This window comes from Dermacentor silvarum, chromosome 8, assembly GCF_013339745.2.
Source record: "Dermacentor silvarum isolate Dsil-2018 chromosome 8, BIME_Dsil_1.4, whole genome shotgun sequence".
Classification (NCBI taxonomy): Eukaryota; Metazoa; Arthropoda; class Arachnida; order Ixodida; family Ixodidae; genus Dermacentor; species Dermacentor silvarum.
The window spans coordinates 82,496,774-82,513,561 of NC_051161.1; the positions used below are offsets into that span (position 1 = coordinate 82,496,774).

Here is a 16,788-nt window from a genome sequence, read left to right on the forward strand (position 1 = left end):
GTTTGCCGGCTTATAGCTTATGGAGCCCACGACGACGCATATGAGAATACAGCGGGAGGACGGCCCCTCGCCATCACTCTTGGCGGAAGAAAATTTCTAAACACTTGATTAGTTTATTGCAGAGTTTTTTGTCACTCTCAAATTATTCATTATTCATTCCGCATTCGATGTTAGGGAAAAAAATAAGCGCTAGCATACAGATGAAATTCCGCCCCGACTTTGCCGAGCTGTTATCGCGTGAACGCCGTCTCGAACTGCCGCGAAAGTAATCTAAGCGTTTGCGCACCTGTTGACGCATTTTTGCTTATTACTTTCTCGCTGATGCAATTACCAGCATCTGGCGGATTTTGTTGTCTGTGAAGAGCACCTGTTGGTTTGACCAGCGTGTTTTTTTGGACCGACGGGTTGGAAAGGTCTCAGGGCTAAGCACGCTCTCGCGTGCTGACACTTTGTGTGAAACGGCACATCCATGTGACACGTGTCGTATGGCACTCACGCAGGACGCATTGTGTAACCTTGTTTCTTCCCTTGGCCGGCGTGTTGCGCCGAAGAAGGTGGAACCTGCCAGCACGAAGGAGACAGGGCTAGGCACGCTACGCTCGAGTTCGGCACACGCAACACAGCGTTATCCCACCATTCGATGAGCACTCACAGCGGTGCATCAGTGGCTATGTGGCACTCTGCTGCTGGCTGCATGGATGCTGGTTTGATGCGCGGCCGAGGCGGCCACATTTCGATGGGCATGAAATTAAAAAAAAAAAAAAAACGTTCGTGTACTTGAATTTAACTGCTGAGAGCCTTGCCCTTACGACGTCCATCATAACGCACAGTGCGAATTCCGGGCGTCCAACTCTGCAATTTCATTTCACCATTCGACAAGCAGCGCGAAATTCGGCCATTGTATAAACCATAGTGAAGCTGTGGATACCGCAGTAGCCAAAAAAAAAAAAAAGAAAAGTTTAATTCTGCCGCCGAACTTTCTTCCGAGTGAAACTTCTGCGATGCGTAGTAATTAAGATATACTCTCACTGAGCTTAGATGTAGACGAAAGGTTTATTTACATATCATTTACAAGGAAATGCGAGCTGATAACGCAATATGCCTGTAGGCGCACACACGCAAGCGACCTACACAATCGTCGTCTTGATCGCTCTGCCGACCGTCTCGTTCATGATTGTACATACTCGCTTTGTAATATCAACCTGCTATGGCGGAAGCGCCGTCGCGGCGCTTGCTATGACGTCAAAGGAAAAGCAGAGCAATGTAGTTTTTGCCTCGAAACATGCAGAACACCAGTCGGCAGCAATGAGGTCGAAGAGATAGTGTGGAATGGTAATCTCGTAATTGACATCTCCGAGCTGACATCACCGATTATCCGAAGGAATGGCGAATTGCTAACACAATTCTTATTCCCAAACCAGGCAAGCAACTCAACCTAGATAACCTAAGACCCATATCGTTAACATCATGTCTGGGCAAAACCATGGAGCATGTCATACTTAATAGACTGACTAAGTATGTAGAGAACAGAAATGTTCTTCCGCATAACCTGATTGGTTTCCGTCCTGGACTTTCGACTCAAGATGCAATGCTTTTAATCAAACATCACCTTATTCTTGCTAGCCCGCTACATACGAGAGCTCTCCTAGGCCTAGATGTAGAAAAAGCCTTTGATCGCATCAAACACAAGGCCATATTGGATATCCTCTCGGAGATGGGATTTGGTAAGCGATTGCACAATATAGTTAAAGCCTTTCTCGGTTGCCGTACTGCTTGTCTCAGGTTAGGCGAACTCCAATCGACAACCCTGGAACTTGGGAATCGTGGGACACCACAAGGGTCTGTCCTATCTCCCATGTTATTTAATTTGGCAATGTCAAAAGTGGCTCGAGGTCTCGCGCAGATTGAAGGTATCCACTTTGCAATATATGCAGATGATGTAACAATCTGGAGTGCTGAAGGTAATATGGGACAAACAGAGACCAAACTACAGTTTCGAAAGCATTTATGTGGTGGAAACCATACTTGGGGGTATGGGACTTAACTGCTCTGCTAAAAAATCAGAACTATTGGTACTACGGAGCAGTAAGCGTGGGCGCAAGCCGAACGGATATATCCCAGAGGAAGAACCCCGCATTGACATTACGCCAAGAATGGAGAACCAATCAGGCAGGTGGAGACTATTAGGGTGCTAGGCCTTCTCCTGGAAGCGAATGGATCTAATCGCAGGATGATACAACATATCTCTAAGAAGTCAGAAGAAGTCATTAGACTTCTGCGTAGAATTACAAATAACCATAAGGGGCTAGAAGAAGAAAGTGCCATAAGATTGGTACATGCATTCGCATTTTGCCACTTCTCGTACGTGGCAGGCATGCTACAATGGACACAGGCTGATAAGAACAAGCTAAACGCTTTAATCAGACGACTTATAAAGGCTACACTAGGACTTCCCATCAGCACTGCCAATGATAGATTATTGCGCCTAGGGCTGAATAACACACTAGAGGAGATAGCTGAGGCTCAACAGGTGGCCCACCAAGAGAGACTAATGAGGACACGACCTGGATGGACGCTACTTGAAGAAATAGGCGTAGAAAGTAACAACCAAACTAACAAAGGAGAATTATTAACAGAATCGCAAGCGGGACTACGAGAAAAAATTAAGACGACCCCGTTCCCTAGGAACATGCACCCGACACATAACCTCGAGAGACGGAAGGCAAGGGCCAAGGCACTCCTTCAAGACATAGATCAACATAAGCAGCAGGCGCTGTTCGTTGACGCTGCCTGGGTTAAAAATAAGGATGCGTATACCTCCGTTGTTGTAGACACTCAAGGTAACATACGGGATGCCATCACAAAGGACCCAACAGTAGCAGAACAAGTAGCCATCGCCTTAGCCATCCGGGCAAATCGGTGGACACATATTTACAGCGACTCTAGAACAGCCATACGCAACTTTACTAACGAATATGTGACAGGGATAGCAACCAAGTTACTAGACAAGGTCAACAGTGAGCGGATCGAAATTCGCTGGTTTCCTGCACATCTGGGGGTGGTGGACGGAACTCGGAGAAACCTCAATGAGGTGGCAAATGAAGCAGCACGAGGACTTTCTAGCCGTGCTCTTCAAGACCGAGCAGCTTGCACTTCACATGGGGAACACAGGGATCGATTATTAACATATAACGAAATAGGGTTGACCTTCAGGACTCAATAAAGTTCTCTATACCATACCATCACCGAGCTCGCGCAATGCCTTGTAGGGCGCAGTGTAACGCGAGAGAAGCTTCTCTGATAGGCCAACGCGGCGGCATGGCGATCATATAGGAGGACCGGAGAGCCTGGCGAGAAGTGCACGCTTCTGTGCCCGCTGTCATTGCGGCCTTTCTTACGACGCTGAGAACCAGTCATAGGCAACCTCACGATATTCACGGGCTCGAGCGAAGATATCACTGGAGTATTGAGCAGGAACATGGGCAGACGACGGTAGGATAGGCTCGAAAAGGAATGCCTGATGTCGGCCAAGAAATAAGTAAAGTGGCACGTTATACGCAAAAGTGACAACGGGTAATGCGCTGTCCCAGTCACGGTGACCAGGTGAAGCATATGAACAATATGGACAGCCTCTGAGTTAGCGTTCGGTTCAGGCACTCGTTCAGTCCGTTCGTCTAGTGATAATAAGCGGTGGTGAGCTTGTATTCAGTGGAGTGGCAGCAGAGGAGGTCAGCTACTACTTTTGGGAAGCATCTACTACTATTGGGAGAAGCTACTGAGAAGCGCCCTGATGGAGAATGACGTCGTAGAGGAGAAAGACAGCGATGTCTTTAGAACAGCTTGTCTGCAATACTCACGTCATGGCCAAGCGCGTGGCATAGCTCGTCGTGATCACAACCCTTTTATTTCCTGAACTTGGTGTAGGGAAAGGCATAGAAGGTCGACACCAATGCGAAAGAAAGGTTCTGCATGGATAGCGATAGGGTGTAGCTCGCCGACAGATAGCACAGAAGGGCGCTCGTGGCGTTGCAGGGTTCAGAAATAGCGATACAGCGGAGCACCAAACGGTACATGCCAGGCCAGAAGGACCAAAACTGTACGCGGTCGCACGCGTAAAAGATCCCGAGGTAACCGGTAGTCGGTATGTCTTGAAACTGGTGCGCCACACTCGAACACAGATGCCGAGGTAGGACAAGCAGAAGTTCTTGACCATCTGGCCTGATGTTACGATGATACAAAACGTTCTTGAGTATAGCTCAAGCAAGTGAACTGTGGTGACACAGAGGTCGGACGATAGGCGATAAGCCGCAGAGATATGCCTCGTTGCTGTTCAGTGGGGACAACATTCAATGCAAGAATGTAGAGTACGCAGATGTCTGATTCAGGGTCGATGAAGTCGGGAACCTCAACGGCGTGATGTGATAAGCAGCCGGCGTCTTGTAGTGCACAACGAACGACTACTGTTCGAGTCGTAGTGCCCGATGACCAAGACATCCCGACGGATGCTTAAGCGGCGAGAGCCAGCAGAGGGCATGATAGTCTGTAAACGCAGAAAGGGTCGGCCAAACAAGTAAGATTGGAATTCTGTGACCACACACAATAAATTAAGCCCCTCGCGGTCAGTGATGCAAAAGTTCCATTCTGACTATGTAAAAAGGCGGCTGGCGTAGGCGATTACTCGCTTCTTGCTGTTGTTGTTACTTGCCATGCTGTTGTTGGCCAAGAATAGCCAAATTTCACGGCCACCGTGGCATCGGTGCAAAGTTCTGTACGCCATGATGAATTGAAATGCGCCAGCATTGCTGGTTTAGTAAGCACACGGATGAGGGCAAACAAAAAAGAGTATGTTTATTCAAGGCGCCACCCAACGGAAACTTCCTTCTTCAAGAGTTCAGTAAGAAGGTTGGCGATGTCGGCGAAGTTCGGGACAAAACGACAAAAGTAAGAACATAATCCTGTTAAACTCCGGACGCCCATGGCTGACCACGCCTTGGAATCGTTGCATTATTCGCAACATGTCAGGGTCTGGTTGAATATGGGTAGCACCGACAAGGTCGCTGAACCCTGTGATCTGGCGTCGCTCGAAGTGGCACTTGGTTCAGCTGTAGACCAGCTCGACTGAAAACATCAAGTACGGTCAGTAAACAAATAAGGTAGCTATCAAACGTAAGCAAGGAGACGATGGCATCGTCCAAACAACAGAGACATATGGTCCACTTACATCCCCGGAGCAGAATGTCCATCATGTGTTCGGAAGTTGTCAGGGTGGTACAAAGTCAAAATGGTATAACCTTGAATTAGTAAAGGCCATCGGGCGTAATGAAGGCAGTTTTTTTATGGCCTATGGAATCGATCGAAATCGGCCAATAGTCGGATAGCGACGTGCTTGGGCTAGACGGAGGTTGTATGACGTCTTTTGTGATCATTTTGTCGACTTCGCGTTGAATGATGTGACGTTCATGTTGAAATACGCGATATGAGCGTCGACGTGTAGTATATATAGATTGGCATCACCAGTGTTCATTCGACGAGTCACTACAGATTTTCGGCCTATAGGATGGAAATCAAAGCAAGAAAATGTCACGATAGGACGCCAGGACATGGTGAAGATCAATAGTTTGCGCAGAGGTAAGATCGGAAGTGAACGTCTTAATTCCGATAGGTGAAGGGAGGGCGAACTAGCCCGCGCAAGAAGGCAAAAAAAAAAGAAAAAAATCAGCACCGCAAGCGGCAATCTCGAAGTAGTCGAGCGCAGTGAGGGTGGCTAGCGACTTGCCTCACACGATAACTTGAGTCAACAGGCTGACATTAAGAAGGGAAGATCATTATATTGTTAGAGACGAGGGCGTCAGTTTGGGCAAGGGCGACATGGCGGGTCCACATAGCAGGACAAGCAGAAATTCTGGACCATCTGGGCTGATGTTACGATGATACAGAACGTTGTTGAGCATAGCTCAAACAAGTGAACTCTGGTGACGCAGAGGTCAGACGGTTGATGATGAGCCACAAGGGTATGCCTCGTTGCTGTTCACCGGTGATAACATTCAAAGCGAGAATGGAGAGTATGCAGACGCCTGATTCATGCGAGTGCATGAGCATGTTGGTATATACGGCGTGTAAAATTCATTTCATGTATATTTTCTCAAGAAATATTTATTTTATCGGGTAAAGTCACACCCATATGAAGGCGACAGACAAGGAAGCCAACAAAATAATAGGAGAAAGTAACTGTGATTTTAATTGAAATGTAGAAGTACCAAAAAGAAAATGGAAAGGAAGGCGTATTATTTTTACATTTTTACATTATTTTAAATTGCAGTTACCTTTCCACATGCTTTATTTGGTTTCGTTATCTGTTGGTTTTATAAAGTTGTGAGCAACTAAACCTGGGCCTCTCGACTTCCCTTCGTCATGTTATTTTCTTAGCAATGTTTGGCGATTCTTGTAGGCTCCCATGATTAGAGCTTGCCAAGCGTTTGTATAAAAAATACACACGCAAGAAAAAAAAGTATTTCAGCAGCGGAATGAGCAATGACTAATTGAGCAAGCAGAATCAAATTATTTCAAGGCATGGATTTCTGAACATACTCTTGTGTTAATAAATACATCTATATATAGCGTTTCAGCACCTTTTCCAGCTGGAAGCGCAATTTTTTTATATATTCATAATGTCCATCCCTCAACCACTAAATGCGCCTTTTTTCAGAAACGTTACAAGGCTGATTTTTAATTTCATCTTGTATATTATTGAAACTTGAGATATTCATGTTATTGAGTTGCTTGGAATGTGCTCAGAGCAGGGATAGCCTCGTAAACGTTTCCATGTAAACTCGCTAGGCGGTCGAGCTGTGTATAGCAACCTACTGGGCGGCCAGTTGCCGCATTTAGTTCGACCGCTCGGACATCACTCGCGTCACGTGATTCCGAGCAGAGTTAACGTTAAAGGGTCTCTGAAACGGTTTTTCTTGTACGCCTAGCCAGAGTTCTCTCAAACAATGCTTTCTCACAAGAATTTCTCGTCAGCGTGCTATAATAACACAGGTACGAGTGTTTAAACATTACCCTCCCATCAAGTCGCGGCGTTCCCCCTCAACTTTTACCCCATGCGGCCATCGCTACGTCCCACCTCCTTCAAGCGGTGACGCAAGTGTTGTCTACTTCCGGTTGATTTGAACCGTGCGTGTTCCCGTGTCTCTTTCCGAGGCAGTTTTTTTTTTGTTTTTGCTACGTCTGGGCTTCACGAAGCGAAATTTAAAGAACTGCGCGGCAGACGGAAACGCGGCGGCACTACACTCAATGTTCGCTGACTTCCCTTTTAATGTTACATGAAGCGAAAAGAGATGGATGCCGCTCCAGGAGTTCTCCGCATTGCTGCGGGTGTATATGCAATGTACACACTACAGTGTAACTGTTTCCGCCGCTGCAATAGATCGCAATTCGTGTTTTAAAAGGTTATAATAATATACACGCTTCACGCAAAGCGCTTATCTGTCTCTTAACGATCAGGAGGAGCTACCCTACCACCTCAGCATGTTTGTACACAATCGTCAAAATTGTTTCAGGGTCTCTTTCAGAGGATGCTTTAGCTCGGTGCCAACTTAGATGTCCCCTATTCGAATACATGTAAAGCGCAGAAATGCCTTATGAGGCAACTTGTTGACAGATTTAGATGAAATTTGATGTATTCGAGAGAGAAAGCTAAATTCCAGTTACTGATGTAAGCTCAATTGTGATTTAGGTTCTGGATGTTTTTACAAACCTCTTTATATAATTCTGGATTTTTTTTTACAAATAGAGGCATGAAGCTAACAAATCCGTAAATCTGCATTAAAAATAGATATCGCAGTACTGTAAGCTGCAACCATTAGACCACCGAGAGCGGACAAATTTGGTACATTAATTTAGAGAGAGAGATAAATAAGATGCGAAAGGCAGGGAGGTTAACCGGAAGATAGGTATCCAGTTTGCTACGCTGCACTGGGGAAGGGGTAAGGGGAGACAGAAAGATAAAGAAAAATGCGCACACTTCGAATGACAGGGAGATTTAAAAAAAAAAGACTTATATACACAATGGAACTCAGGAGCGTCACAGTCGTTCAAACAGGTCGCTTGACCGAAGGAGCTTCAGTAGCGCGGTCGTCGCCTTCTGTTGTGAAGACCGTATCAGCCGGCATTCTAAGATCCTCAGTTTAGAAGGCGGCCGGTCGTCGAGGCGTGCCCACTCCGTCACGAGCGACAGTCTCTGGGAGCTTTAGCGGGGACAATGACGCTATTTCTTATGAACTTGTTACACTGTTTACAAGGGTTTCGCAAATGTCTTATTCACAAAATAGTTGTTTAATATAGACGGACGGATAATACATCCATTTTGTCCGCTTTATATACACTATTAGGTGCAGTTTACAGAACCATGGTATCTATTTTCATTGCTATGTTACAGAGTTGTAAACTTAATAGTCCTGCTTTCGGAAATATGGCAATTTTCGACAATCGTTATTAAAAAGAAATCAGCGGCCTAAAAAACATTGTTTCAACAGCCACTAGGTTTACCCACTTTGCCTTATGATGAAACAAACCTCTTCAAGTTTGGTGCGATGGTTGTCGAGAAAACAATTATTTATGCCCCCCCCCCCCCCTCCCTACATTCAGATAGGAGCGACTGAGCTAAAGCTGCTTCTCAAGTTCTTCGTTATATAGGTTATGGAAAACACCTAGTGAAACATGGAACATGATTCAGCTAGTATATGGTGACGAAGCATAATCGAGAAGCCACGTCATTGAATGGTACCAAATGTTTAGAAAAAGCAGAGATTCGGTGCAAGGCAATCCTAGGGTCGGCCACCCATCAACGTCAGATACCGCGGCCAATGTGGAACGTGTGACGCTGTTACTGGATGCAAACCGCCTTGTTACTACGCGCGTGGCATCAGAAGATATGAAATTGGACAGGGATGTGTGTCATCAGATCATGCGCAACGCTTTGGTGAAACAAAAACTGAATGCGAAAATCGTTCATCAGACACTGACAGCCGTACAGAAAGAAACCAGGCGAACAATGGCTGCCGAAGTTTTGGAAAGGGCGAGAAGTGATCTTACATTTGTGTTAAGCTTCATTGTACGAGATGAAACCTTGGCTAAATACGACATTCCTGCTCTACCACACCCACTACATCCACCGGGTCTGTCGCCATATGATTTTGTTACCCGTGTCGAATAGCTGCTGAAAAGGAAGCGTCATGCAGTTTAGGTAACCATCCTAGCTGCCGTGACTAATGTGCTGAAGAGCATCCCGAAAGAAGCTTTCTCTACTTGCCTCCATCGCCTACCGAAACGATGGTAGCTTTGCACATAATCCCTATTTCGAATAGATAATCTGGTACGACCTCGGTCCTAGAACTTTTTTGACCATGATTGTATGCCTGCGGGAGAGAACTGAGGACTAGTTATGTTCATCGATACTGATTAGTTGAATCGCATTTTCTCCACATTAATATTGCTTATTGACGAAGTCTTTAAGAATTCAGATAAACGAGGAACTACATTTCGCTTTGTATCACAAGTTCTAAGGGAATATGCGTTGAAAGAACACCTGGCGGTCGATTGTGGTGATTGCGGCTACGTGATAAATTGACACCGCCTTCGTGTGTAATATCGTAAGTGTTTTCATTAAGCGCCTACTTGGCACGCGTCATGTTTGTTCTGTACCTCTCGTTCGACCATGATGCTCCGGCTTTCGTATCCTAATCAAGTTGTATGAGTTAAAGGTTGACAAACAATTTACTTTGGACACATTAAAGACTTCAAACAAGGGCGTCACTGTTTTACGCAGAAAAAACTGGGCCCGTCAAAGAATAATAAAAGCGTATATTGGTCTGGAGCTTTTTTTTATGCAGGCTGCATGAAATTTGAAGGTAATATTTCTGTTTTCAAGCTTCGTGGTAGTCCACGTGAAGGAAGACTAGCCTTTACACTTTGGCAGGTGTACTTGAACAGGACTTAGTTCAAGGTTCGATCAGTCACGAAGTGCCTCATCGAAAACGCGAAAACCCCATCATGACTGAAATCGAGGGAAGGTGGTTTAGGTGCAATGTCGCAAGCTCTCCGCGGCGCCCATTCGCGATTTGGTGCTCGTTCTGCTTCGACATGGTGGGATGCCTTCACAGCAAGAAGTTCGTGTTGAAATCACTTCTCGTCCTAGCGTTGTCTGCGGCAAGCTCTCAAAAAGAAGTCAAGATTGCGTTCGAGAAGACGGACGCGGTCGTTCACGCATGCTTTGGAGTGCTCGTCATCTCCGACGATAGCAGTAACGAAAATGAACTTCCAGCGGAGTTAACTTCCGCACCGCTTCATAGCCGCTTCAAAAGAGCCGACGAAAACGATGGGGGCGGCATGGAAGAACATCATGGTACCGAGGGAGATCATGGCGCAGCCGGTAACATCGGACACCGCGAGTTCTCCTTCGAGGAAACACCCGTTGTGGTCACCTATGAAGCAGACGCCGGCGAAACGGGAGTACCCGAAACTAGTTTCGGCTACGAAGTGGACCGCGGCCTCGGAGGAGGAGGAGCTGGTGGTGGAACGTCCATCGGCGGTGGTAGCAGGCGCTACCTGTCACCGACTTCTGGCAGCGGTGGAAGTGTTCGTTTAGGACGCATTGTGAATGGCGGCGGCTTGCGACCGGGCTACGGAATGGTAGGAACTCAATTGGGAACTGCTATGAGCGGCGGCCGCCTTGCGTACGGCCTTCAACCAGCACTGGCGACCAGTGGACTAGCGTTACAGGGAGGACCAGTAATGGGCGTCTCCGGGACTCCGCTCGGACTGGGAGGCGCAAGACTCGGCTTGGGCGGGAGTAGACTCGGTATCTTAGGCACCGGCACTGGCAGCGGGATAGGCTATGGCTTCCAACCGGGCGCAGGCTACGGACTGATGCAGGGGGGAATGCCTGCGTTGTCTACGATGGGCACTCGCTTTATTAGGGGGTCACCAGGAGTTATCTATTCTGGGGGTGCTAGAGGAGGTTCGGGTATCTACGGAGGTGGCTTAGGCCTAGCTCCTGCATACCAAGGTGGATACAGGTTAGGCGGTGGTCAGATGGGGACGATGGCCCTCGGAAACGGTTATGGAGGCAGCCTCAGTGGTGCTAGAATGGCCGTGCCGAATGTTGGAGGCTACAGTATCCGCAATGGGATGGGTTCCAGTGGTTTGGGTGGGCTTGGAGGAGTCCGAAATGTTGGCGGTAGCTCACTTGGTCTTGGTAGTGGCTTGAGTGGTTCTTTAGGAAACCTGGGTAGCGGTGTCGGGTATAGGCGTATCGGTATGGGGGGAATAGGAGGCGGCGGCGGCGGTATGTCCATGGGTGGGCTAAGAAGCGGCTCTCTTGGCATGAATATGGGTGGTGGCAGAGGATCAATTGGTGGTGGTGGATTGAGAGGGGCGTCGATTGGTCTTGGAAACGCTGGGCAGGGCTCTGGCGGCTCTCTTGGCATGACTATGGGTGGTGGCAGAGGATCAATTGGTGGTGGTGGATTGAGAGGGGCGTCGATTGGTCTTGGAAACGGTGGACAGAGCTCTGGTGGCTCTCTTGGCATGACCGGTGCGTCTCTTGGTGGTAGAATGGGCGGGATAGGATCTGGTAGAAGCATGGGAGGTAGTGTGTCCGGTGGATCTCGTGGCGGATCTCTAGGGTTGGGTGGCGGGAGTGTGGGAAGTGGAGGAGGCCTTGGCATGGGAGCCAGAGGTGGTTCTGGTGGTGCAATGGGAGCAAGTGGTGGGCTCGGATCTGGTGGCCTCGGTGTCGGAATGAGAAGCGGCGGGGCTAGAGGATCTCTAGGTACCAGTGGCGGCCTTGGGGGTGGCTCACTTGGAGGTGGCGCTGGACTCGGGTCTGGTGGAGGAGGACTGGGGATGAAAGGCGGCTCACTACGTATGGGAGGAGGAGGTGGTTCTAGCGGCCTCGGAGTTGGAATGAAAGGAGGTTCTGGAGGATCGCTTGGCAGCGGCCTCAGAGGTGGTTCTCTAGGAGTAGGTGGGGGCGGGAATTCTGGTGGCTTGGGAATGGGCCTCAAGGGTGGTTCTGGAGGGGGACTAGGCGGTGGACTCAGTGGCGGCGGCATGAGATTGGGCGGAGGCACAGGCGGCCTCGGACGCAGTGGATCACTTGGTGCTGGACTCAAGGGTGGTGGTCTAGGTGTGCAAGGTGGTGGTCTGGGCATAGGTGGCGGCGCTGGTACGGGACTCAGAGGCGGCTCATCGCTTACCGGTGGGTTGAAAGGAGGGTCCTTGGGAAGTGGTACGGGTATTGGCGGAGGTGGACTTTCGGGTCTTGGAGGAGGCGCCTCAGGTGGCCTCAGTGGTTCGGGTAAGGGGGGAGGCGTAGGAATAGGATTGAAGGGTGGCTCAGGTCTTGGACTGAAAGATGGCGCATCGCTAGCCGGTGGTCTGAAAGGAGAGTCTTTAGGTGGCGGCTTAGGTGTCGGCCATGGAACAGGTGCCTCTGGCGGACTGGGTGTGAAAGAAGGTGGTGGATTGGGCGGTGCCCTGGGTGCTGGTGGTGGTGGTACTGGATTAGGACTGAAAGGTGGCTCCTTGGGTGGGGGTGCAGGTGGCGGACACACCTAGGAGCGGCTGCATCTGGTGGCCTCGGTGTCAAAGAAGGCGGCGCGATGGGTGAGGGTCTTGGTGCTGATGCCATTGGTGCTGGAGCGCTCGGGGGCAAGGGCCGCGATGGTCTAGGTGTAAGTGCATGGTAGCGTCGGTGCAGTAAAAGGAGAATTACGAGTTGGTGATAATACCGGCCTCTAATGGGTCCTCGGGAAGGTTTAATTTATCGATTTGAATAAACGGACACCAGTTGTCTTTTCTGTTATCCAATGTGAAGTTCCTTCCGTTATTTCGGCATGTAGTGCGTGAACGAAGTAAAGAAACCTGAGAGCGGAGCAGCCAGTAAGCTGAGCGGGAAACAAAATGCTACAGAATTAGAGCAAAACTGCACAGCCAGGAAGCGAGGTTTATTCCTGTGTCTCAGTTTCAGCAGCTTTTCTGGCCTATCTTGCTTGCTTGCACTCGTAGTAATGTTTCAACTCGCCCGACAAGCAGGCCTGAGGAGAAAATATAGCTCATGGACACGCTGGCGAAGAGCTCTTGTGGTTTTTGATAATTTCACCGTGAAACAGCAGATTGATATTATGTGTTTCAAATCTTTGTTTTCGTAGGTTAGCGGACGTATTTTCTTTACTAAGTTTCTTACCAAAAAACAATCGCAGTTACAGGAAAAAAAGTATTGCGGCACAAATACTCAGCTGTCAAATACGATAGAACGGGCAGTTGAACGATGCTTAGGCAAAACATTTTAATTCTGGAAATTTGACCAATTTTATAAGCCACCTAACTATCTATATGATCGAAGTATCCCGATTTTAGCCACTCACTTGCAATTAGTGGCAGTTTAACCTTGAAAACAACGTCAAGGAGCAACATTCCAACACCTCAGTCAGCATTCCAGCCAGTTCGCGAAATTTAAAATTACAATTTTGAAATTTCGAAGTGGCAACAAATTGCGAACAAAAGTGTACAGTACTTCTAGAATATTTTAGCAAGATGTTAATCAGAGTTGGTTTCAAGATTGGACGCTGTGACATTGTAACACCGTGAACGCATGTGAATTATCCGGGAAGGTGATTTCATCCTGTAGTATAAAGGAGCCGGAAGACAGGTTAAGTCGTGTTATGCACAGCCTGAAAGTTCATCGCCAGTTCTACTGTAATCGTTGCGCAAATGCGTATTGGGTGCGTCTGCTTGAAGGGGCATATGTTGGCCCTAAATTATTAGGCCATTAGCCGGACATATATCTGCTAATCGTTACCGTATTACTATAATACGTGGTTGTAGCTGGGAGCAAGAAAGCTGATGACGACCTCTTGTGACACTCTAACGCCTGCATATGTCTTGTTTGTAATGGACTAATTTGTTGGGACATTTGATTCACAACTACGTGTGGGTGAACATCGCAAAGACGACAACAGCAGTCTGGTCGTCCTTGCTGAGTACCGTCGCTGACACTTTCTGGCTTAGTGTTTGGTAGCGAACCTTCGTGAACACGTGTTCTACATTAAGGAGCTTTAGCCTGTCCATAAACATATCGCCCTTTGCGGAATACAGGACCATTGGAGACGTATAAGCGTGAGCGGTCGGGTTGCTGGCGCCACATGGCGGCGTAGAGCTTGACTAGAGAGAGGAGAAAGAGCTATTATTGAAGTACAAGGTCTGTCTCAAACGCGCTGTGTGGTACGTTTAAAAAGAATCATTTCACGCACTTTCAGACACGTCAATGCTGTAACCTGCAAAATATGCAATCCCCGTTAGACACTGGTTCCACATGCTCTTCAATTGCCGGAAGCACACTTGGAAGTCATCTTCTGGTAAGTGCTTAAATAGTCATGTCGCTTGCTTTTGAATTGCCGTCACGTCGCCGAAATGCCACTCCCGGATCACCAGACGGCATTTGGGGAAAAGACAAAAAAAAAAAAGACAAAGAGGGCTAAATCAGGTGAGTAGGGAGGGTGCTCCACCGCAATCATGGTATCGCGTGCCAAAAACTTACGCACTATCAATGTAGAATACGCAGGGGCGTTATCGCGCAGCAGAATCCAGCAGCTCTCTCACGCACGCGGCGCGCACGATCTTCCAGACGACCTGCACGTAGAAAGCCGCACTGACAATTTGAAATTCAGGTACGAATTCGTGGTTCGCGATTCCATGGCAGTAGGAAACGCGGTGAACATAACTGATTCTTGCTTTGTTCTTCCACGGTTATTCTGGCTAGACTCATCTTGCTTTTTCCACTCCTCGCTCTGTGATTTCAGTTCGATGTCGTAAACCCAAGTTTCGTCGTCAGTGACGACCCTCTACAAGAATTAATCGCTCTCGTTTGAAGTTTTCCAGTCACTGCAACATTCTTCTCGTAGGAAAAATTTGCTCAGGGGTCAGCAGTTTCGACACCGTGTTTGCGTAAGCGATTTTCATTTCCGAAATGTCAGTCAGACGAAATTGAACACAGCTTCATTTTTTAGGGCATCCTTTTCATAGAGCTGTGGTAAGAATTGATGAATTTCTGCACCATTCTTGCTTTACTTCAGCATATATTTAGTAGTGATCCGTTTTCCCCCATCTGTTCGATGATCTCTATTTCGATACAGACTAAATGGTGATTGCGCAGAACGTGCCAGCATAAAATTATCGCTTGTGATACAGCAGTACCGGCTCGTGGTAGAGGTCAACTGAGTCCTTTCAAGTGAAGAGAGTGAGAGATCGATGCAGCTACACGATTCTCCACTTCTTTGCTTACTCACTGGGTGAAATATTGGGACAGATCTTGGAACTAGCCATATCGGCGGTTTCGGTATCCGCCTACTGCACCGCCTACGGGGGTGACACATCATGCTTTCCGGGCCATCTAGGTGTGTTTCAACGAGAATTGTCCAAAGTTATTAGGGGTAGAGAATAGGACTAAAATTAAAAGTTGTGCTGGCGACAACACTCAACAGGTGTATTTATATAATGAAATTGTGAAATGATCTCTGATAAGCCCCTTAGTTAAGTTCAATTAATTAATTAACTTTAGAATTTCTTACTTCAAAGCACACGTTGCCACTGAACTGAAGTTGATCAGGGTTAAAGGTCCTGCAGAAGAGGTCCTTAAGTTATTTCCAGTTTCGGAATGTTCATCCCCCAAATCTGCTTCAAATTAATTGATGTTTAGAATAAAAATATGAGGCTGACAGATAGAAAAGTCAAACGACAGCGGTCATGTTCTTTTCAGTATCTCCCTTTACAGCCAGCCTCCACCGACATCGACGTGACGTCACTCTACTAACCTGTTAAAACTAACCTGCCGAGGATGACGAGGCCGCCTTTGACGCAGATAGGTCCTCCTATCGAAACATTGGCCAGCCTTTCTGAGGCACCTTATCCCTCTTTATAACCTTTATATCACATTGATGTTCTAGAATGCTTTGACCACTAAATTAAGCGTGATGCCCGATGTACGTGGCCGCATGTCTGAAGAAGTATAATTCGAAACAGGCGCTATAGACTCAAGGTTGCTACAGGCTTTGAATCCTGACTAGTTTCGATTGCACAAATACTACATATGTGTAAAAGAAAATCTAAGGATTATCAGTGCGTACAGTACTTACAAAGTCTATAAATGAGGCTTACATAGTGGAGACGCATAATGAAAACTCTCGCTAGTCTATGATATGCGCTGCTGGTACGAATCTTGGCCAACAAAAATGATCAATTCGGTATCTCTATTGATTCGAGACAGTCGTCGTTGAAATAACCGGCATATGTATACTGCCTGCAGGAGAACTACGAGGTTTGGGTAAGTAATGCACCACTGCCGCACCTTTCCCGAGTTATAAGCCATTCACCACTCCATAGTCATCGGGGCATGTTTAAGGGTAGTGCAATACGATTCAAACTTTTGTTATGTAAAAGCAGCATCATGAGTGTGAAAGGAAAAGGGCGCACACACACACACACACACACACACACACACACACACACACACACACACACACACACACACACACACACACACACACACACACACACACACACACACACACGCACGCACGCACGCACGCACACACACGCACGCACACACGCACGCACGCACGCACGCACGCACACACACACACACACACACACACACACACACACACACACACACACACACACACACACACGCACACACACACACACACACGCACGCACGCACGCACG

At 47.6% G+C, this 16,788-nt stretch overlaps 1 protein-coding gene across 1 annotated transcript; it reads left to right on the top strand.

Moving 5' to 3' along the window:
• The first annotated feature begins 10,131 nt into the window (after positions 1–10,131).
• LOC119461499 (uncharacterized) lies at positions 10,132–12,868 on the top strand. Its single transcript, XM_037722836.2, has one exon. The coding sequence runs from the start codon at positions 10,144–10,146 to the stop codon at positions 12,619–12,621; it is 2,478 nt and encodes an 825-aa protein (XP_037578764.1). The 5' UTR covers positions 10,132–10,143; the 3' UTR covers positions 12,622–12,868.
• Positions 12,869–16,788: the final 3,920 nt, after the last annotated feature.